At 38.4% G+C, this 24,892-nt stretch overlaps 1 protein-coding gene across 4 annotated transcripts in view; it reads right to left on the minus strand.

Moving 5' to 3' along the window:
• The window catches only part of GBP6 (guanylate binding protein family member 6), a 48,390-nt gene that overhangs the window by 8,819 nt on the left and 14,679 nt on the right, over positions 1–24,892 (minus strand). Inside the window, exons 1-4 of one of the 4 annotated variants that reach the window (XM_063816837.1) lie at positions 13,564–13,777; positions 13,352–13,441; positions 8,744–8,956; positions 7,812–7,939 (exon numbers count right to left, since the gene is read on the minus strand). In XM_063816837.1, the coding sequence (XP_063672907.1) occupies positions 7,812–7,939; positions 8,744–8,933 (318 nt within the window). In that variant the 5' untranslated portion in view covers positions 8,934–8,956; positions 13,352–13,441; positions 13,564–13,777. Of the gene's footprint in view, positions 1–7,811; positions 7,940–8,743; positions 8,957–13,351; positions 13,778–24,892 lie in introns of those variants that run through there. The other 3 variants (XM_063816845.1, XM_063816844.1, XM_016922096.4) reach the window with 3 other exon arrangements.

Here is a 24,892-nt window from a genome sequence, read left to right on the forward strand (position 1 = left end):
GTCTATCCAGGAAGATAAGAGCTATTTAAATTGAAGAGTGTATGTGATAGGAAGGTTTCCTGGAAGTCATGAGCTGAATGTTAAAAAATTGATAGAATGTGGATTTGAAGAAATGAAGGTGATTCTGCAAGTAGAAAGACCCACAGAAACAAAATTAGAGATTGTAGATTTCAGGAGTCTTTGCAATAAGAATAGAGTTTATTGGCCTGACTGAGCAGAGGGTAAGTGCAGAAGATAAGACTGAATAGGGAGCTCCAGTACCTGGTTGATTAAGGACACTAAAGGTCAGGCTAAATTTGTTTTTATAAACTATAGCATGTCTAAATTATAGATAGTCCAGGAATTATTTCTATCCTAAAAAGCATGTGTAACTGGTTCCTAAAGCAAATATAAAAACTGAGATCTAGAGATTTCTACGTGATTCCAGGAGATTCTATATGAGATTTTGGAGGTAGGAAGAATAGCCTATTCATTTTTTTATGTCCCCTACTCCTTAATTTTTAAAAAAGTAATCAATGAGGATTCTCCTTAGAAGTGGGACTCGTGACAAACAATAAACTATTTAGACAGGAGTATATCACTGTTTGATAGATGACTTTAAAGTTTCTATAAAAATCCCAAAGGCATTTTGTTTATTATTATTCTTTTTTGTAGAGATGGGCTTTCACTATGTTGCCCACAGTGGTTTCTAACTCCTAGCCTCAAGCCACCTCCACTGTCTCAACCTGGCCCCAATAATATTCTTAAATAAATATAAAAAAATCCTAAAATTAATACAGAATCACAAAATGCTCTGAATAATCAAAGTAATCTTGAACCAGAAGAACAAAGCTGGGGGCATCATATTTCTTGATTTCAATATATATTGCAAAGCCACAGTAGTCAAAATAGTATGATACTGGCATAAAAACAGACATATAGATCCAATGGAACAGACTAGACAATGCAGAAATAAATATATACATCCACAGCGAACTCATTTTTGACTAATGTGCTGAGAACTTACATTGAAGAAAGGATGGTCCCCTCAATAAATGGTGCTGGGAAAACAGATATCCACATGTATGCAGAAGAGCAATATTTGATCCTATTGCACACCATACACAAAAACAACTGAAAATGGATTAAAGACTTAAATGGAAAACCAGAAACTGGATCCAGAAATCCCACTGCTGTGTATATATCCAAGGAAAATGAAATGACTATGTCAAAGAGATATCTGTTCTTTTGTATTTATTGCTGTACTATTCACAATAGCCAAGGCATGGAGTCAATCTGTTTCCATCAACAGATGAATGAATTTTAAAAAATGTGAAATCTATACACAATGAAATACTATTAAGCCTTCAAAAAGAAGGAAATCCTTTCATTGGCAACAACCTGGAGGAATCTAGAGGATGTTAAGCTAAGTTAAATAAACCAGGCACAGAAAGACAAACACTGCATGATTTTACTTATATGTGAAATCTAAAAGAGTTGAACTCATAGCAGTAGAAAGTAGAATGATGGTTACGAGGGGCTAGTGGAGAGGGGAACAGGAAGGTTGGAAAATGTTAGTCAAAGGATACAAAATTTTAGTTGGATAGAAGGGGAAAAAAAAGATACGAAGCTGTAAAAATACCAGAAGAATATACAAGGAAAAAACTTGACATTGGTTTGGGCAATGATGTTTTTGGATATGACACCAAAAGCACAGGTGACAAAAGCAAAATTAGACAAGTGAGACTGCATCAAATTAAAATGCTTCAGGTAACAAAGGAAACAATCAGCAGAGTGAAAATGCAACCAATGGAATAGGAGAAAAATATTTGCAAACCATATATTTGATAAGGGGCTAATATCCAAAATATATGAGGAACTTATATAACTCAATAGCAAAAAAAATCCTTATACCTCATTAAAAATGAGCAAAGGTGCTGCAATAACTTATGCATGCATGTGTCTTTATAATAGAATGATTTGCATTCCTTTGGGTATATACCCAGTAATGGGATTGCTGGGTTGAATGGTAGTTCTGTCTTTAGCTCTCTGAGGAATTGCCATACTGTCTTCCACAATGGTTGAACTAATTTACACTTCCACTAATGGTGTAAAAGCCCACAGCCTCACCAGTATCTGTAATTTTTTGACTTTTTATTAATACCCTATTCTGACTGGTGTGAGATGGTATCTTACTGTGGTTTCCATTTGGATTTCTGTAATGATCAGTGATGTTGAGCTTTTTTTTCATATGATTGTTGGCCATATGTATGTCTTGCTTTCATTACAGCACTGTTCATAAGAGCAAAGACATGGAATCAACCTAAATGCCCATCAATGATAGACTGGATACATAAAATGTGGTACATAAACACAATAAAATACTATGCAGCCGTAAAGAAGAACAAAATCATGTCCTTTTCAAGGACATGGATGGGCCTGGAGGGCATTATCCTTAGCAAACTAATGCAGGAACAGAAAACCAAACACTGCATGTTCTCACTTGTAAGTGGAAACTAAATGATAAGAACATACGGACATATAGAGGGGAACAACACACACTGGGGATTATGGGAGGGTGTGGGAGGGGAAGAGGGAGAGAAGCAGGAAAAATAACTAATGGATACTAGGCTTAATACCTGGGTGATAAAATAACCTGTACAACCAACCCCCATGACATATGTTTATCTATGTAACAAACCTGCACATCTTGCACATGTACCGCTGAAGTTAAAATAAACAGTAAAAAAATGAGTAAAGAACATGAATACACATTTCTCAAAAGAAGACGTACAAATGGCTAATATGTATATATAAAGGTGTACAAAATAGCTAATTATCAAGGAAATGCAAATTAAAACAAAAATAAGATATCACCTGACACATTTAAGATGGCTATTACCAAAGGAGTTAAAAATAACAATTGTCGGCAAGAATATAAAATAAGAGAACATTTGCTGTTTTTTGGAGTGTAAATTCATGCAGCTATTATGGAAAAAGTATGGAGGTCCCTCAAAAAATTAAAAATAGAACTACCATGTGATCCAACAATCTTACTTTTATGTATAAATCCAAATGAAATTAAATCAGTATTTTAAAGAGATATCTGTACTTTCATATTTATATTTATATTTAAATATGGAAGTATGAATATTTAAATATATCCATAATAATTGCAGCATTATTCACAATAGCCAAGATATGGAAACTACCCGAATGTCCATCAATGCACGAACAGAAAAAGAAAATGTAGAGTACATGTATGTGCGTTGCACTAGTCCGTTCTCATGCTGCCCAATAAAGACATACACGAGACCGGACAATTTACAAAGGAAAGAGGTTTGACTCACAGGTCAGCATGGCTAGGGAGGCCTCAGGAAACTTACAATCATGGTGGAAGGGGAAGCAAACACATCCTTCTTCACATGGTAGCAGGAGAGAGAAGAATGATAGCCAAGTAAAGGGCGAATCCCCTTATAAAATGATCAGCTCTCATGAGAACTTACTCACTATCACGAGAATAGCATGGGGAAACCACCCACATGATTCAATTACCTCCCACCAGGTCCCTCCCACGACATGCGGGGATTATGGGAACTATAATTCAAGATGAGATTTGGGTGAGGACACAGCCAAACTATCCATAGCATGCATATATATATTTATTGAATATATATATAATTTATATATTTTTTATTATACTTTAAGTTCTAGGGTACATGTGCACAACATGCAGGTTTGTTACATATGTATACATGTGCCATGTTGGTGTGCTGCACCCATTAACTCATCATTTACATTAGGTATATCTCCTAATGCTATCCCTCCCTGCTCCTGCCACCCCACGACAGGCCCTGGTGTGTGATGTACCCCACCCTGTGTCCAAGTGTTTTCATTGTTCAATTCCCACCTATGAGTGAGAACATGCGGTGTTTGGTTTTTGTCCTTGCGATAGTTTGCTGAGAATGATGGTTTCCAGCTTCATCCATGTGCCTACAAAGGACATGAACTCATCATTTTTTATGGCTGCATAGTATTCCATGGTGTATATGTGCCACATTTTCTTAATCCAGTCTATCATTGATGGACATCTGGGTTGGTTCCAAGTCTTTGCTACTGTGAATAGTGCCGCAATAAACATATGTGTGCATGTGTCTTTATAGCAGCATGATCTATAATCCTTTGGGTATATACCCAGTAATGAGATGGCTGGGTCAAATGGTATTTCTAGTTCTAGATCCTTGAGGAATCGCCACACTGTCTTCCACAATGGTTGAACTAGTTTGTGGTCCCACCAACAGTGTAAAAGTGTTCCTATTTCTCCACATCCTCTCCAGCACCTGTTGTTTACTGACTTTTTAATGATCGCCATTCTAACTGGTGTGAGATGGTATCTCATTGTGGTTTTGATTTGCATTTCTCTGATGGCCAGTGATGATGAGCATTTTTTCATGTGTCTGCTGGGTGCATAAATGTCTTCTTTTGAGAAGTGTCCGTTCATATCCTTTGCCCACTTTTTGATGGGGTTGTTTGTTTTTTTCTTGTAAATTTGTTTGAGTTCATTGTAGATTCTGGATATTAGCCCTTTGTCAGATGAGTCAATTGCAAAAATTTTCTCCCATTCTGTAGGTTGCCTGTTCACTCTGATGGTAGTTTCTTTTGCTGTGCAGAAGCTCTTTAGTTTAATTAGATCCCATTTGTCAATTTTGGCTTTTGTTGCCATTGCTTTTGGTGTTTTAGACATGAAGTCTTTGCCCATGCCTATGTCCTAAATGGTATTGCCTAGGTTCTCTTCTAGGGTTTTTATGGGTTTAGGCTTAACATTTAAGTCTTTAATCCATCTTGAATTAATTTTTGTATAAGGTGTAAGGAAGGGATCCAGTTTCAGCTTTCTATATATGGCTAGCCAGTTTTCCCAGCACCATTTATTAAATAGGGAATCCTTTCCCTATTTCTTGTTCTTGTCAGGTTTGTCAAAGATCAGATGGTTGTAGATGTGTGGTATTATTTCTGAGCACTCTGTCCTGTTCCATTGGTCTATATCTCTGTTTTTGTACCAGTACCATGCTATTTTGGTTACTGTGGCCTTGTAGTATAGTTTGAAGTCAGGTAGCATGATGCCTCCAACTTTGTTCTTTTGGCTTAGGACTGTCTTGGCAATGCGGGCTCTTTTTTGGTTCCATATGAACTTTAAAGTAGGTTTTCCAATTCTGTGAAGAAAGTCATTGGTAGTTTGATGGGGATGGCATTGAATCTATAAATTACCTTGGGCAGTATGGCCATTTCCACAATATTGATTCTTCCTATCCAGGAGCATGGAATGCTCTTCCATTTGTTTGTGTCCTCTTTTATTTCATTGCGCAGTGGTTTGTTGTTCTCCTTGAAGAGGTCCTTCACATCCCTTGTAAGTTGGATTCCTAGGTATTTCATTCTCTTTGAAGCAATTGTGAATGGGAGTTCATTCATGATTTGGCTCTCTGTTTGTCTGTTATTGGTGTATAAGAATGCTTGTGATTTTTGCACATTGATTTTGTATCCTGAGACTTTGCTGAAGTTGCTTATCAGCTTAAGGAGATTTTGGGCTGAGAAGATGTGGTTTTCTAGATATACAATCATGTCATCTGCAAACAGGGACAATTTGACTTCCTCTTTTCCTAATTGAATACCCTTTATTTCTTTCTCCTGCCTTATTGCCCTGGCCAGAACTTCCAACACTATGTTGAATAGGAGTGGTGAGAGAGGGCATCCCTGTCTTGTGCCAGTTTTCAAAGGGAATGCTTCCAGTTTTTGCCCATTCAGTATGATATTGGCTGTGGGTTTGACATAAATAGCTCTTATTATTTTGAGATACGTCCCATCAATACCTAATTTATTGAGAGTTTTTAGCATGAAGCATTGTTGAATTTTGTCAAAGGCCTTTTCTGCATCTATTGAGATAATCATGTGGTTTTTGTGTTTGGTTCTCTTTTTATGCTGGATTATGTTTATTGATTTGCATATGTTGAACCAGCCTTGCATCCCAGGGATGAAGCCCACTTGATCATGGTAGATAAGCTTTTTGATGTGCTGCTGGATTCGGTTTGCCAGTATTTTATTGAGGATTTTTGCATTGATATTCATCAGGGATATTGGTCCAAAATTCTCTTTTTTTGTTGTGTCTCTGCCAGGCTTTGGTATCAGGATGATGCTGGCCTCATAAAATGAGTTAGGGAGGATTCCATCTTTTTCTATTGATTGGAATAGTATCAGAAGGAATGGTACCAGTTCCTCCTTGTACCTGCAGTAGAATTCAGCTGTGAATCCGTCTATATATATTCAATATCAAAAAAGGGAATTTTGTCATTTGCAACAACATAGATGAACACTGAGGTCGTTATGCTAAGTGAAATAAGTCAGACATAGAAAGACAAATACTGCATGATCTCACCTATTTGTGGAATCTAAAATAGTCAAATAGTTAAACTCATAGCAGCAGAGTATAATAGTGGTTGCCAGGGGCTGGGGATGGGAGAAATGAAGAAATGTTGGTGAAAGAGTTCAAAATTTCAGTTATGAAAGATAAATAAACTCTGGAGATCTACTGTACAGCAGTGTGACTATAAGTAACAATACTATATTGATTGTGACCTTTACTTCCACTAAGAGGACAGATCTTAATTGTTCTTACCACACCAAAAAATAAAAAGAGAGCATAGAAAAAAGAAAATGGTAACTATGTGAGGTAACAGCTATATTATTGGCTGGATTGTGGTGATCATTTCACAGTGTATACACATACCAAAACATTAAGTTGTACAGCTTAATTATATATAATTTTTATTTGTCAATTATACAACACTAAAGCAGAAAAATAAACAGAATTTCTAACGCCTGTTTGGGCAAAAATAAAGTGTATAGAAATTTAGAACCCATTCCCAAATAAGTCTCAAAGTAAGACAATAAGAGAGAGAAATTATTTATTTCACCCATTCATAAGAAGCTAAATACCAAAAATTCATCTTATAATGTTTATTGTAAGAAGAACAAATACTTTTATATGATGAGCACAATCAGAAATGTCTCAAAGCCTTCCAGAATGCTCTGTGGGTAATTGATGAGCTTCATCATGAGAAATATAAACTGAACTCTCCTAATTCCAACCCTCAAATGTACTCTTCACATGGTAGCTCAGAAGGTGGGTGAGAGGCCTCTCCTCATCTCCTGAGATTGGAGTCAATACCTCTTCTCTTTCTTATCAAGGCACTGTTATACACAACTGTATGTGGTGAAAGCTGTGAGGTGCTGCCTGGATCACAGGTGTCAGCTCTCTTAATGAGAAAGTTTTCCAGGGCAGACTTCCAGTGATTGACCAGCACCAGGGATGAAGGCCTAGCACCCTTGTCCCAAAACATGATAACTCAAAAGGGCCATTCCAGCCACAGAGCTCCCTGTGGAATTGACAGAGGGCAGGGATTGCATTGCATTCCAATCTCCTCCCTCTCAGCAACCTGCTTCTTTCCCAGTCACACTACATCCTGAAGGCTCTTTGTGGGCAGGACCTTTACTTTGTTCACCAATGTCTATGCTACTCAGCCCAAAGGCCTGGAACTCAACTGCTTAACAACGTTTTATCAAATTGAATCAAATCATTCACCACTGTGCCAAGAAATAAAAGAATGTTTTACCTAATATACCATGAAATCTAACCTTGTCTAGAAGTGTGATTCAAACAGGTCAAAGATTGCCTTATTTGCTATAGTTGGATTTCTAGTTTGCACAAATAGATCACAACAGTTTAATTACAAGGATCACATCTGGAATAAAAGGAACCTGTCTATGACTCTCTGTCTTACCTTTTCCACATCGCCCAGACCTTCGGTGTCCAGAAGGACCAGGGTGTGGTTTGGCTTGGAGGGGTGGGGCACGCACCACATCCAGATGCCCTTGGTTTCAGACTGCACCGTGGAGCCCAGAGGGAAGCCTGCAGAGAAGAGGAGGAAGCTAAGCACAGGGACAGCAGAGCAGCCAAGCCACCCTGGGGCCACAGCATCAGACTGGTTGGATTGTAACTACCCCAATATACATGATGGTGCTTTCTGTATTTCCTCAAGAATGGCTTACTTCGTGAATAATCTATATAAAAAAGTGAGGGACATTAAATGTGAGAATGATGCCAAGTAACGGCTCAAAATGGAGACAAAGAGAAATCTATGAATCAGACAAAGAGGAGGTCACTGATAACAGGAACATGCTAAAAAGTGGTGGGGTTCAAAGTCAGAGAAGAGTGGGTTGAAGAAAGACACAAGAAGGAAAAAACTCAAAAAGGGAAATTGAGATCTTTTTTTGCATTGAAAAGTGATTAAAAACTAAAACAAACACAAAAACAAAACAGAAGTTGGTGGCCACATGGGATGTGGAATTCAGGAAGGGTTTTCAAGATTACATAGATTAAAACCTCTTCGTATGTTGATGGGAATATTACATGAGGAGAGCAAAATATGTTATAAGACAAAGGAGACACAATTACAGGAGCCCAGGACTTGAATACACAAGGGAAGGTAGGATTCTGGGCACTAGTAATGTAGAGTTTCCTTAATGGGAATGAGGGAAAAAATATGAGAATGGATTATCGTAAGGTAGTGGTTTGGTGGTAAGAATTGGAATGAGAAGGTTGGTTTATTGAAAGGAATTGGAGTCTACCTTCATGTGCTCTGGGGTAGAGAATCAAGAAGCTGAGATACAGCTGGAATCAAGCAACTGGCCTGTGTCCCAGGATACCACTTACCATGATTCTGTCCTGCCAGATGGTTCATCAAGTAGGATTTCCCTGTACGGTACAGTCCTACAATGGCCACCACCACCACTGGCTGAGAAATCTTTTCAAGAATCTGTATAGCTTGCTGGTTCACCAATAGCTGCTCATTGTTATTTTCCACCAGGCAAACGGGGGCCAACATTCTGGGTCCAGATTCCATGGCAACTGCCAACCTAGAAGAGCCTCCCAGTAGAAATAACGTTACATTGTCATTCTCTGTCTCAGTGTTTCCCAAGCACCCATCAACATAGGACTAATGAGACTTCTGTGTTTCTACTGGACAACATGTAATCTAGCATTAGCTGACTGCAGAAGGCTTCTTTTATCACTCTCCCAAATCTGTAATGATATTAAGTGATGAAACATGGAACATTATTTTCTTTAAAGTTTTACTTCAGTAGTACTATTAAAATCCAAGTAATTGTTACCATAATAGGGGGCCCACTAATACTCCAAGTCCTGTGATGCATGCCTTAAGTATCCAACCCCACTGACACAAAAATCTGCAAGTTATAGATTATTATAGCCACAAATACACAAATGATATCACGAGTCTTACAAAGGATGAATGCAGAAATCATAGAACCCGGCTTACAAACCTGGACAATTGATTAAAATAGCAGGCTAGGAAGTTCTAAGTCTTTCTCTCCTTGGAGACATCACAAAACAACTTTAAAAAAATGGCTAAAATGATCTTATAGGAGCTCTGGAAAACAGTCATAAGTCTATAGCAACCAGGCAAATGTCCAATATTTTTTAAAGGCACATTCAAAATGGTAGGCGATTTCATGGCATTTTGTTTGCCAGTTCTGCCCACTCCACTCAGTGACATGGTCTTAGTTTGGAGGAGGTGGTTTTTCACTTCCCAGTTCTCTCCCTTGAAGTGGAGGGAGAAAAGAAGACCTTATTTGTAACACACTAACCTGACTGGGAGCTACCTGTTCTGGTTTCTGTTCTGCCTGCCTTGGATTTCTGGTATGTCATACACAATGATTTCTTGTGTATGATATCAAAACCACTGGAAACAAGTGAAAAAAATCAGATACACCACACTTCATCATAATTAAAAACTTTTGTGCATCAAAGAACACTATCAACAGAGTAAAAAGGCAATCTATGGAAAGGGAGAAAATATTTGCAAATCACGTTTCTGATAGAATACATAAAGAACTCCTAAAACTCAATAGCAACAATAGCCAAAAATAAAAATTCAAAAATGGATAGAGTAGACTAGATGTTTCTCCAAAGAAGAAATGGCCAAGAAGCACATGAAAACAAATAGCCAATAAGCGCATGAAAACATGCTCAACATCATTAATCACTAGGTAAATGAAAATCAAAACTACAATGAGGTAACATGTTAGACCCACCCATTAGGACTATTATTTTTTTTTAAAAAAGCCCAAAACTTCAAAACTGAAAACAGGTGTTAGCTAGGATGTTGAGGATTTGGAACCTGTGTGCACTGTTCATGGAATGCAAACTGGTACTGTCACTATGAAAACAGTATGATGGTTCCTTGGAAAACCAAACATAGAATTAACATTTGATCAAGCTGTTCTACTTCTACATATACACTCCAAAAAATTAAAGGCAGGGACTCACACAGATATTTGTACATCAATGTTTATGGCAGCATTATGCACAATAGCCAAAAGATGAAAACAGCTCAAATGACTATAAACAGATGAATAGATGAACAAAATGTTGTATATACCTACAATCAGCTATTATTCAGCCATAAAAATGTAGGAAATTATGGCACATGCTACAACATGGATCACCTTGAAGACATTATGCCAAGTGAAATATGCCAGGCACAAAAGAACAAATGTTGTATGAGGTACTAGAATAATCAAATACATTGAGACAGAAAGTAGAAGTGTAGCTACCATGGGCTGGGGGAGGAGGGAATGCAGAATCATTGTTTAACAGTAGAGAGACTCAGTTTACAATGATGAAGTTCTGGAGATGGCTGCACAACTAATGTCACCGAAGTATTTTCTTAATTAGTAAAATAGTAATTTTATTATGTATATTTTACCAACAAAAAAGAGAGTAAAAGACAAAAGCCTGGATAATCAGGCAACCTATTCCTCTGTGTTATGCTACTGCAACCACTTATCTGTCAAAATAATCTACCTCAAAGACAGTGGTTATGCTATAAGGTTTTTGATCAACAACCTGCAGTAACTTTTTAATGATCATCATATACTGAAACTTGTTCTCTAATGCATCAGTGTGACCTTATATGTTTGTCTTTTATCTACAGGTTTGGAAGAGTGATGGGAATAGAAGGGAGAAGGGAAAGGATCCACTATGGGATGAGAAAACTCTAGAGAATACAGGCTATCTTTCCAAAAGGGAAGCAGGAGAATGTCCAGAATCTAAAGCATTCAAGTACAGGCTGAAATACTTAGCCTAGAAGGGTCAGGTTCTCTGCAATTTACTCCCACAGACAAGAATAAGAAAAAGAATAAGAATAACAATACATATAATATTGCATATTATTTATGGAGATAAATTATAGATATCTAGAGAGATAGATAAATTATGTACATACATATTAATAGATAAGTTAGAGAGATTTCTTTTTGAGAGATAAAGTCAATGTCACTTTTGGGTGAATCGAGGTGAAAGGCATATGGGATTTAATTGTAATATTTTTAGAGGTGAAGTTTAATTCCATAAATTTAGTATTGAAAGTACAATTATTCTGTAGGTCTCCTGGCACATTTTTATTGCCATTATATTAAAATGGTTTTCTATGATACCTGTATTTCCTTATAATTAGAAAAATGTAAACATAATATTGTCTTCAAATGCCTCAAATACTCAGTTTAGAATTGATATGTCAGACACTCAAGATGCATCTAATGCCACCAAAAATACCAGCTCTATCATTCACTACTTATGTGGCCTTGACCAAGGAGGTCAAGCTAGCTGAGCCTGTTAATTATAGGGGTCTGTGAGTTAAATCATACATCCAACCTGGAGGGTGTTTTGATAATAAAACGAGACATTATAAGTTTATATCTTTGCATAGCATGCACCACAAAATAGGATTTCAGTAAATGTTGAATTAAATGGAGGTTACTACAATAATTACAATAACAATTGGTCCATTAGATTATATATTTCAACAAAATATACAAACTATAAGTTACTAAGAAACAAAAGCTACAAATAAATTTTTCACGGAAGCAAAACTGTAAAGTTCAAGCACGCTGTTGCTGTACAACCTGCTCTTGTCTGATTCTTCACTGAGGGGAGTAAGGAAAATGGAGATCAAACACGAGGTCCTGATTTCCACAGTGAAATGCATTGTAATGTGATGTGTAACGTGTTCATCACATTACAGTGACTGCAACTGTACAGTCCCTTCTTTAAAGTGAACAATAAAGGCAGCTCTAGGAAGATGTGGCTGCTCCTGCAAACAACTTTATATAAACCAGGTCTCTGGTTTCTTAGCTGTGTGGGAACCACAGACCTTTTAACTTCTACTAAATGAAATACAGCTGTTCAATCCTATTCAGGACTGGTTTTCACACTCTGATGTACATAAGAATCACCTGATCACTCTGATGATCGTTTCTTTTGCTGTGCAGAAGCTCTTTAATTAGATCCCATTCTCAGCAAACTAACACAGGAACAGAAAACCAAAAACTGCATGTTCTAACTGGTAAGTGGGAGTTGAACAATGAGAACACATGGACACGGGCGGCGTGGGGGGCGCTGGGGGTGGGGGTGGGAAACTCACATACTGGGGCCTGTCAGTGGGTGGAGGGCAAGGGGAGGGAGCGCATTAGGACAAATACCTAATGCATGCGGGGCTTAAAACCTAGATGACGGATTCATAGGTGCAGCAAACCACCATGGGACATGGTGGTTTTTAAAAAAATCTTTTTTATTTTAAACATAGTTTCTATTCTTCATCTTTTTTTTTTTTAAAAAGAATCACCTGAGAGGATTGTTCAAACCCAGATTCCCAGGCCTAAGTATCCATCTGTTTAGCAAGAGCTACAAGAGACTCTGATGTTCCTATGGGAAACTAACACCCCCCTCCTCCCCCGCCCCCCCCCCACACACACAGAGTTTGGACTATATAATTATTTTTAAGTAATAAAGACCAGTGATGTGGGGCCTAAGTTTACTTCTACATAGAGATTTATAGAGGTCTTATTCTGAAGCTTTCCTAAGTGTGACCACTAGAAAGACAAGAAACTCTCCCTTCCGGTATAATTGCCTGGAAGCTCCTTGTTCTCTGCATTCTGGGGCTTGCTGCAGGACCTGAGAGAGATAGCCAGGCAGGCGCCCACCAGGGCTCATTCCAGGCCACTCACTGCTGTCCTGAGTTGATGATCAGGGAACAGCACATCCAGGGGGACGCGGCGTGCCCGGCTGTCATTGGTTCAAGTGGAGAAGCTGAGCTTCCCCAGAACTAAAGCCAGCCACAGACTCCTGCAGGCCAGGCAGCAGGCACCCTGCCCTTCCTGCCCATTCCTCAGTTGCCACTCTGAATCAGAAACCAAGTCTTGAGTTAGGAACTAAGTTGCATTTAAAAGAAAGTGAACATACCTGCTCAATAGCACCGCAGGTCCAAGAACAGTTTTCAGTTGCCTCACTCACCTCTTGTTTTCTTTCCTCCTTTTACTTTTCTGTTGTTTCCTTTATAAAAGGAAAAAAAAGCTGAGTAAGCTAGTTGTTTCCACAAATGGGATGGTGCAGTAAAAATAAACTTGGAAGTAAAGTTAATCCATGCTTTTAATAAAGTGTTAGCAGAGCCATGCCTGAATCATCCGATGTGAGTTTGATGATGGGTGTTGGGTGCAGGGGTGGGAGGAGGTCAGAAAAAGCCACAGATACTGCACAGTCACACCTTAGCAAGCACAATCCTGCCAGCTTTCTTTTGTCTTTCCCATCTTAGAAGGCTTCACAGGCTTTCTTCTTGATACCGTTCCCAGGTGGCTTTAGTTTCCTAGGCACACAAGAAAAACAGGAAATCTACAGTAGTCACATAAGCAAAGCCTTAGAAACCAAGAATATTTTAAGCATTTTTCTCTTAGTGGGAATTCTTGAGTTCTGGGGTCTTTTGCTAGTGAAGAACTTTTGATATTTTAAATGTGTTCACACATGCACACACACACACACAAGAGAGAGAGAGAAAGAGAGAGATCTGAAGATATTACTGGTTTAAAAAAAGAATGAACCATGTCTTTTACAGCAACATGGATGGAACTGGAGTTCATTATCTTAGGTGAAACAACTCAGAAACCGAAAGTCAAATACCACATTCTTACTCATAAGTGGAAGCTAAAAAATCTGCATACATGGACATAGAAGGTGGAATGTGCAGTGCATAACAGTGTACAAGCTCCTATGAGAATCTAATGCTGCTGCTGATCTGACAGGAGGCAGGTCTCAGGCCTTAGTGCTCTCTCCCTGCTCACCTCCTGTGTGGCCCAGTTTCTAACAGACCATGCTCTGGGGGTTTGGGACCCTTGATGTGGACTATTTATCCAACAACCCACAGTTTCCATTGGTTGAGACTTATCCCCAGGGACTTTAACTATTTTGAATTCACAAGCTGCCCTTGGGCAAAATAGACACCCTTTCACAGCTTGGAGAAACATCTGAGTGAGAAAAGGAGAAAGACTCTCTACAGAGGACATAGCAGCATGCTGGGACTGTCTACCATGGCTGCACTGCTAAATGGATTTGAGAACAGAAGCAAGAGGCAGAATGAGCAGACATGAGTTCTGGCAATAACTTAGGCTGAGGATTTGGGGAGTGTGGTAGACTAATCTGAATACTCTATTCAGACAAAGACTTCTGTTAAAAATGTAAAATTCTGGGCCGGGTGCGGTGGCTCATGCCTGTAATCCCAGCACTTTGGGAGGCCGAGGCGGGCGGATCATGAGGGCAGGAGATCAAGACCATCCTGGCTAACAGGGTGAAACCCTGTCTCTACTAGAAATACAAAAAAATTAGCCGGGTGTGGTGGTGGGCGCCTGTAGTCCCAGCTCCTCGGGAGATTGAGGCAGGAGAATGGTGTGAACCCGGGAGGCAGAGCTTGCAGTGAGCCGAGATTGTGCCACTGCACTCCAGCCTGGGCAACAGAGTGAGACTCCATCTCAAAAAAAAAAAAGGAAAATTCTGGATTAAAAAATGTTTAATATTTTCAAAAGCAATATTAAAAATTGACTAATTTGTCATGAATGATCTTAAAGACCAAATTCCAAGGGAAGGTGAACGCCCAAAGAGTTAAGTGGAGTATTGAAGCTGTTTTTTTTCTAATAGCATTTGCCAACCAAGGGAATGTGACCTTCAGTTTGGAAGGCATTTATGAAGAGGCCAGAAGTCAAAGACCAGAGCTTGTCTAAAGAGTCTAGTAGGAGGCCTCCTTTAGATGTTATAAGACTAAACCAGTGATTCTTAATACTTGCTGCACATAAACATCAATTGGGGTTCTCCTTAAAAACTTGAGCTCTGATCCATCACCAGAGACTCTGATTTAGTAAGTCTAGAGTTGAGGGTGAGTGTGAGTGTTTTTTTAAAGCCTCACCCCACCTCCAGGTGGTTCCAATTGCAGTCAAGGAGGCAAAGAACTGGAGTAAATGTCGAGAGCAACTGTGAACTAGAACTAGCAGGGCAAGCAGGTTTAGGACTGGCTAGCTGGAATAATTTCAGTGGGCTCTGGGGCAGAGGGATTGTGCTTACTTTTGGTATTTGGCCTTTTGGTGAGTAGGGCAGATGGACAGTGGCCCAGAGAATGAGAGCCAACAGAGAAAGTGGCGGGGTGTGGGCTCCAGGTTGGTTGGTTTGCATATGAAAGGCACACTTGCAGGAGAATCCTGTAGTGTCTCTAAGAACTGGCAAGCCCGGGGAGGGTCAGTCTCTCCAGGATCAGCAAAGCCCCAAGATGTCTAAAGCTTTAGATAGGGAAACTAGAAAATGTGGTAATTACAGGGTTACATATATTGGATGGTCCATGAAGTCAAGCCAGGAGCTTAGCACAAAACACCCAGAATAGTCAAAGTGACCTGAGAATGAAGAACAAAGCTGGAGGCATCACGCTTACTGATTTCAAAATGTATAACAAATCTACAGTAATTAAGACAGTATGGAACTGGCATAAAAATAGACACATAGATGAATGAAACAGAATAGAGAGCTCAGAAATAAAATACAATATTTTGAAAATATATTGAAAAGGTTCTCAACATCACTAATAATCAGAGAAATGCAAATCAAAACAACAGTGATATATCACCTCCTACCTGTTAGGATGGCTATTACAAAAAAATAGATGAGCATTGATAAGGATATAGAGAAATTGGAATCCTTTTACACTGTTGAGAATGTGAAATGGTGTGGCAACTCTGCAAAACAGTATGGAGGTTTCCCAAAAAATTACCTACTACATGATCCAGCAATACCACTCCTAGGAATATATTCAAAAGAATAAAAATCAGAATCTTGAAGAAATATCTGCACTCCCATGTTCACTGTAGCATTATTCGCAATGGCCAAGATATGAGAAAACACAAATGTCCATCAACAGATAAATAGATAAAGAAAATTTGGTGTATGTGTGTGTGTGTGTCTGTGAGAGAGAGAGAGAGTATTATTCAACTTTAAAAAACAAGTATGTTCTGTCATTTGAGACAACATGGATAAACCTGAAGGACATTATGCTAAACAAATAAAGCCAGTTACAGAGGACAAAAATTGCATGACCTCACTTATATGTGGAATCTAAAATAGACTCATAAAAGCAGAGAATAGAATGCTGATTGCCAAGAGTTCGGGGGGAGGGAAATGGGGAGTATATTCAATGGGTATAAGGTTTCAGTCATAAAGATAAGTAAATTCTAGAGATCTACTGTACAACATAAGAACCATAGGGCATAGCTATAGTTAAAAATACTGTATTATACACTTGAAAATGTGCTAAGAGGCTAGATCCATGTTATATGCTGTTACAAAACATAAGCAAATAGCAACAGCAACAACAAACAGGCACGAGGAAACTTGGAGGGGATGGGTATATCTATTACCTTGATTGTGGTGACAATTTTTTAAGTGTATGCAACTCATTAAATTATATATAATAAATTAATGCATTTAAAATATGTCAGTTATACCTCAGTGAAACTGTTTATAAAATAAATAGATAAATAAATATTCTTGTTTGCAGGTAGGGGAAATTGATAATTGAAATAAAAACCTTAACTTGCAAAACTGTTCTGCGGTTCACAAAACAAATAAACTGCGCCAAATCATAGCATGCAAAACAAATTGGCCAAGCTCAAACTTTTTTTAACACCAGCTCATTCAGCTACATAGCTTCTTGAAGAGCAGACAGGTCTACTGATCTAACAATTCATCAGGAACCCATGATTTCTAAAGGTGAAACTCCTGACTGTGGCAGTAACTCACTTAGTTTATAAATTCTGACCAGTTCCTGCCAAGATCATCCTATTTTAACCCCAAACCCCTGTATCCTTTCTACCTCCCCACTTTTGGATGCCCTGTGGTTCTCTATGGTTGCATTCTTCCTTGCTGCAGCAAGCAAAGACATCTAACTTTTTCCTCATGTATTTTGGTTTTTATATGTTTAAAATATAAATAGAAAACTAAAAGAAGAAGAAACCTTATAAATTTGAGTTGAAAAATAAAATTACGTCTATATCTATGTGGGTATAGATATAGATATTGGTTTAGACCACTAAAAGATTCTTGAAGAAATAGCACTCTAATATTAATGAGTAAATCCAGCATCTATATTTTTGTTTGCAAATAATTTTTACCCACTTTAAGAAAAAGAAAACAAAGCAGTGCTCCTTGGAGAAATCTCAGGTTCCAGGAATAGGGAGAAAACACAAGGTGTGGCTGTGACATATTCCTGTGACAGAAAGCAAAAGCGCACTCAGAGATTAACAGGATCACATGAAAAAGGGACAGAAGCTAGCTTACAGACACTCCCTGCAGACAAATTCCGGACAATGGGAACATCACAAAGAATCATGACTGTCAGTGATTATAATCACATAATCTGAGCAAGGTTCTAGATCCAGTTGCCAGTCTATGGCCAACAGAGGAGAAAGAAAAACAAGGCAAACTACACCATGTGGAAATAGGGAAGCAGATCCTGAGGGACATAAAAAAAACTGATCTGCATTTTTGAGACCATCGATGTGACTTGAAAATGAATAATAATTTTTAAACTAGCTTTCTGGATTGAATTCTAATAGATATGCAAATACAAAGTATAAACCTTGTTTTGATCCTGGTTCAAAACTATTAATATGTGTAAACCAAGTACCTACAAAAGTATCTTTAAAGACAAAAGGGAAATTTAAATATGGGCAGATTATTAAGTTATATTAGAGAATTATTATTATTACTAACTTTCCTAGGTATGCCAATAGCAATGTGTTTATTTAGGAAAATATACTCATCCTAAGAAGATGCATGCTGAAGTATTTAATAATGAAGTATGACAAAGTCTTCAAATTACTTTTAAATGGTTCATCATAGAAAGTGTGCAGAGACAGAATAAGTTTGCCAAAATATTAACACATTTTTAATCCTGATCAAAGTTATGTGGGTGTTCATCGCTCTATTCTTTTTACTGTACTGTATGATTAAAATATTTCTATTTACAATGTTGAAAGGGAGAAAAGAATTGTCCTACTGCACAAAGACATTCTTGCCATGTTAAAAATATTTAAGAGGGGACCTGGCATGGTGTCTCACACCTGGAGGAAAAATAAAGCAACAGCAGAAAGAGACCACAGGAACTCTCTCCTGCCCAGGATGAAGGTCAATCTGGACACCAGACAAGGACCGTCCTGATCCCAGCTAGAAACAGTCCAACAGGTGGCAGCTCTTTCCATTCCAAAGTGAGCTATCAACTATCTACATGGAGAAGCTTCATGCACTTTAATGAAGAAATTGCTTTTGCTTTCTCCTTTGACTCCAGACCTTGGTACTGAGACAAGAACATAAGGAAGAACTACTCATGTACTACCAGCACCCCAGGAAACGAGCTGAGTCTATCAAATTAAGCCAAAGACCTGGTAAAGCTGTGACTGTGGGTCAGAGTCCTGGCTGCAGCACCAGGAGCCCATTGGTGGGAGACAGGTGATAATTCCACCAATTCCCCCATTTGGCCTTCAGTTTCGAGGACATCGTGCTTCTCAGCAGATGTCCACATGAGGGCAGCAGAGGGATTTTAAGAGTTGAAGCGCTCTCTACAGAACTAACAGAAACACAGAGAGGGAGACAGACAGAGAGAGGGAGGAAGACAGAGAGAAAAAGAGAAAGAATTAATAAACAGCTATGTTTACATATTCTCGTTTTGGGACAAGACTGGATTTCCAAGAGGCAACACACAGTGAGTGCTTCCAGAGGTGAGTGGAAGTTATTTAGGGAAAACAAGTTTATAAACGTGAAAGTTTACAGGAAGAGATTCAGGGAAAATAATCCAAAGGCAGTAGAAGGAAGAGGTAAGGAAATCTGAATCCCCCAGAACCCGCATATTACTAAATGAAAGAAGCCAATTTGAGAAGGCTAGATATATGTGATTCCAACTATATGACATTGCAGAAAGGGCAAAACCATGGAGACAGTAAAAGGATAATGATTTCCAAGAGTTGAAGGGAGAACGGCGTGAACAGGCAGAGTAAAGATTATTAGAGCAGTGTAACTATTCTGTATGACGCTATAACAGTGGATACCTGACATTATGCATTTGCCCCGTGGAATGCACAACACCAAGGGTAAACCTAATGTAAACTATGAACTTTGTGTGATAATGATGTGTCAATGGAGTTCCGTAAATTGTCACACAAGTGCCACACTAGAGCAGGATATGAATAGTGGGAGAGGTTATACTTGCGTGGGAGCAGTGGGTACCTGAGAAATCTCTGTACCTTCTGCTTAGTATTACTGTGAACCTAAAACTGCTCTAAAAATAGTATGTTAAAAAACAACAACAAAGACCATTTACTTACTGCTTCTGAACTGCCGTACGCAATAGATACACAGGAAACGCTCTCATAGTCCAACAGGCCCAGAAGTCTGAATATCCACTGATACAGAACCATCTTTTTTGTCCTCCAAAAAAGTGCCCCTAAGGTACTCTAATTTCTTTTTCCTTTAACCTATCTCCTTCTTTTACCTTTGCCCTTAGGCCCACACCCTCATCCCCAATTTCTACTGTCTTATATAATGTCATTCCTTTGGAGCCAATGCTAGGTGACAGCTACCTAGGCTGATAAACTTATCTATGGCTTTAGGTGCTTTGCACTCTTCTCTGGTTTTTAAGCATGAAAGTGACTGACTATTCATTGGAAGACCTTAGGGTTTTTCCAGTGAACTTATGTCAACACAACCTTGCAGAATGAGGGGCCTTGCTGCATAGACAGATGATGAAGCTGCTCCCTGCACTAATCTGCTGCTGTTATCCCATTAGCAAATATTAGCTAAGCATTTACTCTGCACTGGGCACTGTGCTGCGTGTTAGGAAGTCAAACAAGTAATACATGATCTCTACCTTTAAAAAGGTTCCAGGTAACTAGATAGTTACAAAGTAGAAGCTGTTAAGCTCCGCAAGTAGCTTTCTAGGACTTTCACCACAAGCAAGCAGTGTGTGTCTAAGATCTGCTACAAAGTGTGATTCTTCTTCTCTTGATCCACGGTTGACACATGCATTCCTGTCACCATCAAAGCGTTTTTTAAAGTGGCTGTTTCCACAAGACACACTTTTACAGTTTTGTTGGTCATTTTGCCCCAGTGACTCTGTGGGCAGTCCGGACAGCAGGGTTTTGTAGAGCATGCCAAGAATCCTGAGTTGAACTCAGCATGACTCACGCTTCATTCCTCCCATTAGCTCTTTCCAACTCCAACATGGCTTTGGAGATTCAGTCCACACATGGCAGAGACTAGGTGCTGGGTAATTGTTGACCTAAACTTTTTATTTTCAAAGCTTAAGTTGAATCACTTTGAGTAAAATTTAACCAAAACAACCATCATATTCCTTAGTGTTGAGCTGCTGTAGTAATCAAATGATGCTTCTTCTGTATTTATTGATTTCTGCTGCCTTCTGTTTGGCTGTGCCCTGACCCCAGAGGTGGAGTCTACAGAGGTAGGCAGGCCTCCTTGAGCTGCAGTGGGCTCCACCCAGTTCGAGCTTCCTGGCTGCTTTACCTACTCAAGCCTCAGCAATGGTGGGCGCCCCTCCCCCAGCCTTGCTGCTGCCTTGCACTGTGATCTCAGACTGCTGTGCTAGCAATGAGCGAGACTCCGTGGGCATAGGACCCTCTGAGCCAGGCGCAGGATATAATCTCCTGGTGTGCCATTTGCTAAGACCATCAGAAAAATGCAGTATTAGGGTGGGAGTGACCCAATTTTCCAGATGCCATCTCACTATGTTTTTCAGACTGGTCTTGAACTCTTGGCTTCATGCAATCCTCCCACCTCATTCTCCCAAAGTAAATGAATTACAGGCATGAGCCACTGCATTTGGTAAGCTTCTATTATTCTTGTGATTTTTCTAAATGTCCAATGTCATATGCTCTTTATATCAAACCATAGTCATGGACTTAGTAGGATTTCAATATGCTAGTCTACAAGGTATTCTGCAACATCAAGGTACTGTGACCTAATTAGAATTTTCATTAAAGCTACACAAAGATATAAATGAGTTAAAAAAACACTCTGATTAATTTTTCCTTTATTCAAGCAAAAAAGCATGTATTATGTGCTACTAAGTTCTATACACTGTATTTGTTGCTGGAAATTAGGCATCAAATAAGGCAGATAGCTTCCTACTTTATAGGTATATATTTTGTTATAAGAAGACAAACAAGTAAAGATAAAAATAAACAAAATATGTTCTTATTGTGTTAAGTTCAGGGGCAACATGAGAAAGGAGAGTCAGGTAAAACCTTTTGGAGAGTGAACATTTATGCAGAGCCTTAAAGAAAATGAGCTGTGTGAAGAACCAGTAAGCACTGCAGGCAGAGTGAAGCACAAGTATAAATACCTGGGGACAGGTAGGGGCTTGTGATTTGGAAGAATATTAACAGGAGTGGTGAAAATATAAAATATGAGTTTGGATAAATAGAAAATAATAGATCATAATGAACCTACAAGAAGTATGGATTTTATATAAATCTAATGGAAGTTTAAGGAGGGTATTTAAAGAAGCTAGATTTAAGATCACTCTTGTTGCTTTGAAAAGAGTTGATTACAGAGTGAAAGCCAGAAAGTGGAAGCAAGAAAGATAGTATGCTAGTAAGTATTTTAAGCAAAAGATGAAGAAGACAGCTTAAGATGATACAATATCAATGGAGCAGAATAGATGGATTTGTGCTATACTGAGCAAGAAAAATAAGAGGAGGGGGAGATGGAACAAGATGGCCAAATAGAACCCTCCAGCGTTCATTCTCCAAGCAGGAACACAAAATTGAATAACTATCCCCAGAAGAACAACCTCCATAAGAACCAAAAATCAGGTGGCAATCACAATACCTGATTTTAACATCATATCAAGGAAAGAGGCACTGAAGAGGGTAGGAAAGACAGCCTTGAACTTCCTACAGCACCTCTCCTCAATCCCTAGGCAGCACAGCATGGCATGGAGAGAGAATCTGTGTGCTTGGGGGAGGGAGAGTGAAGTTATTGTGAGACTCTGCATGGGAACTCAGTGCTGTCCCATCACAGTGGAAAATAACACTGGGCAGAATTTGGCCAGCACCCATGGAGGAAGCATTTAAAGCAATCTTAGCCAAGGGGGAATAATTCATGTATCCCAGTGGTAGAATGTTGAACTACAGCCAGCCCCACCACCGTGGATGATACAATAGAAATAGAAAGAAACACATGGCTTTGTGCCATATTTAGTAAGAGAAATAAGAGGACCTAATATCTAAAGTGCTCTGGGGTTCTAAATAAACTAGAAATGCAGTCTAGGCTACAAGAACTGCAATTCCTGGGCAATTCTGTTGTTTTGGGGAAAGCAGGGAAAGAGAACAAAAGTTTGTGCCTAGTAATCCTGAGAATTCTACTGGATCTTACCCAAGAAAAAGGCAATAACTCTACAACTCTGCAAGAGTCACAGTGTCACTGGGCTTGGGGTGCCCACTAATGCATATATGGTTGCAATGACTAAAGACTTAGATGACAAGAATTATTTCCCCTTAAATACTTGGAAAGCCTTCTCAATAAGGATGGGTACAAACAGGCCCAGACCATGAAGATTAGAATAAATAACTAACTTCAATGCCCAGACATCAAGAAACATCCACAAACATCAAGACCATCTGGGAAAACATGACATCACCAAATGAACTAAATATGTTACCAGTGACCAATTCTGGAGTGACAGAGATATGTGACATTTCACACAGAGAATTCAAGATTGCTGTGTTGAGGAAGCTCAATAAAATCCAAGGTAACACAGAGAAGGAATTCAGAATCCCATCAGAAACATTTAACAAAGTGATTGAAATAATTTAAAAGAATTAAGCAGAAATGCTGGAGCTGAAGAAATTCAACTGACAAACTAAAACTAACGAATATATCAGAATCTCACAACAGCAATCCAGGAGAAGAAAAAATTAGTGATCTTGAAGACAGGCTATTTGAAAATACACAGTGATAGAAGTTAAAAGAATAAAAAAAGGAAGCATCTCTATAGGATCTAGAAAACAGCCTCAAAAAGGCAAATCTAAATGTTATTGGCCTTAATGAGGAGGTAAAGAGAGAGGCTGAGTTAGAAATCTTATTCATAGGGATAAAAATAGACATTACCAAACCTAGGGAAAGATAACAATATTCAAGAACACGAAGATTATAGGAGACCAGGCAGATTTAACACAAATAAGACTACCTCAATATGTTTAATAATCAAACTCCCAAAGGTCAAGGATAAATAAAGCATACTAAAAGCAAAAAGAGAAAAGAAAAAAAAAACATATAAAGGAGCTTCAATATGTCTAGCACATATTACTCAGTGGAAAGCTTACTAGCCAGGAGTAAGTGGTATCATATATTTAAACTGCTAAAAAAAAATCTTTTATCCTAGAATATCATACCAGTGAAAATATCCTTCAAACATAGAGGAAAAGTAAAGACTTTTCCAGCAAACAAAAGCTGAGGTAGTTCATCAACATAAGACCTGTCCTAAAAGAAATGCTAAAGAGAGTACTTCAATCTGAAAGGAAAGCATGTTAATGAGCAAAAAAAAAAAATCATCTGAGTACATAAAATTCACTGGTAACAGTGAGTATACCGACAAATATAAAATAATATGACACTGTAATTGTGGTATGTAAACTACTCATACCTTGCATAGGAAGACTAAAAGACAAATTTATCGAAAATAATAACCACAACAACTTTTTAAGACATAGTATAATATATAAATAGAAACAACAAATAGTTGAAAAGCAGAGAGGATGAAGTTAAAGTGTTGAATGTTATTAGTTTTCTCTTTGCTTGTCAGTTTTTTTTTGTAGATTTTAGCAATTAGAGTTTAACTGTCATCAGTGTAAAATAATGAGTTACAAGATATTAGTTGCAAGCCTTGTGGTAACCACAAATCAAAAAACCTACAACAGATACACAAAAAATGTATAGAGCAAGAACTTAAAACATACCAACAAGAAAATCACTTTCACAAAAAGAAAGGCATGAAGGAAGAAGAGAAGAAAGAGAAGACCACAAACAACCAGAAAACAAAACCAAATGGCAGGAGTAAGTTGTTATTTAGCAACAATAACATTGAATGCAAATGGACTATACTCTCCAATCAAAAGACACAGAGAGGCCGAATGGATTAAAAAAACAGAATCCAGTGATCTGTTGCCTACAAAAAACACACTTCACCTATAAAGACACACACAAACTGAAAATAAGAAGAAGGAAAAAGACATTCCATGCCAATGGAAACCAAAAAAAGAGCAGGAGTAGCTATACTTATATCAGATAAAAGCGATTTCAAGATAAAAACTATAAAAAAGACAAAGAATGTCACTATGTAACGAGTAAAAGGGATTAATATAGCAAGAGGATATAACCATTGTAAATATATATGCACCCAATACT

This window comes from Pan troglodytes, chromosome 1, assembly GCF_028858775.2.
Source record: "Pan troglodytes isolate AG18354 chromosome 1, NHGRI_mPanTro3-v2.0_pri, whole genome shotgun sequence".
NCBI classification, from domain to species: Eukaryota; Metazoa; Chordata; class Mammalia; order Primates; family Hominidae; genus Pan; species Pan troglodytes.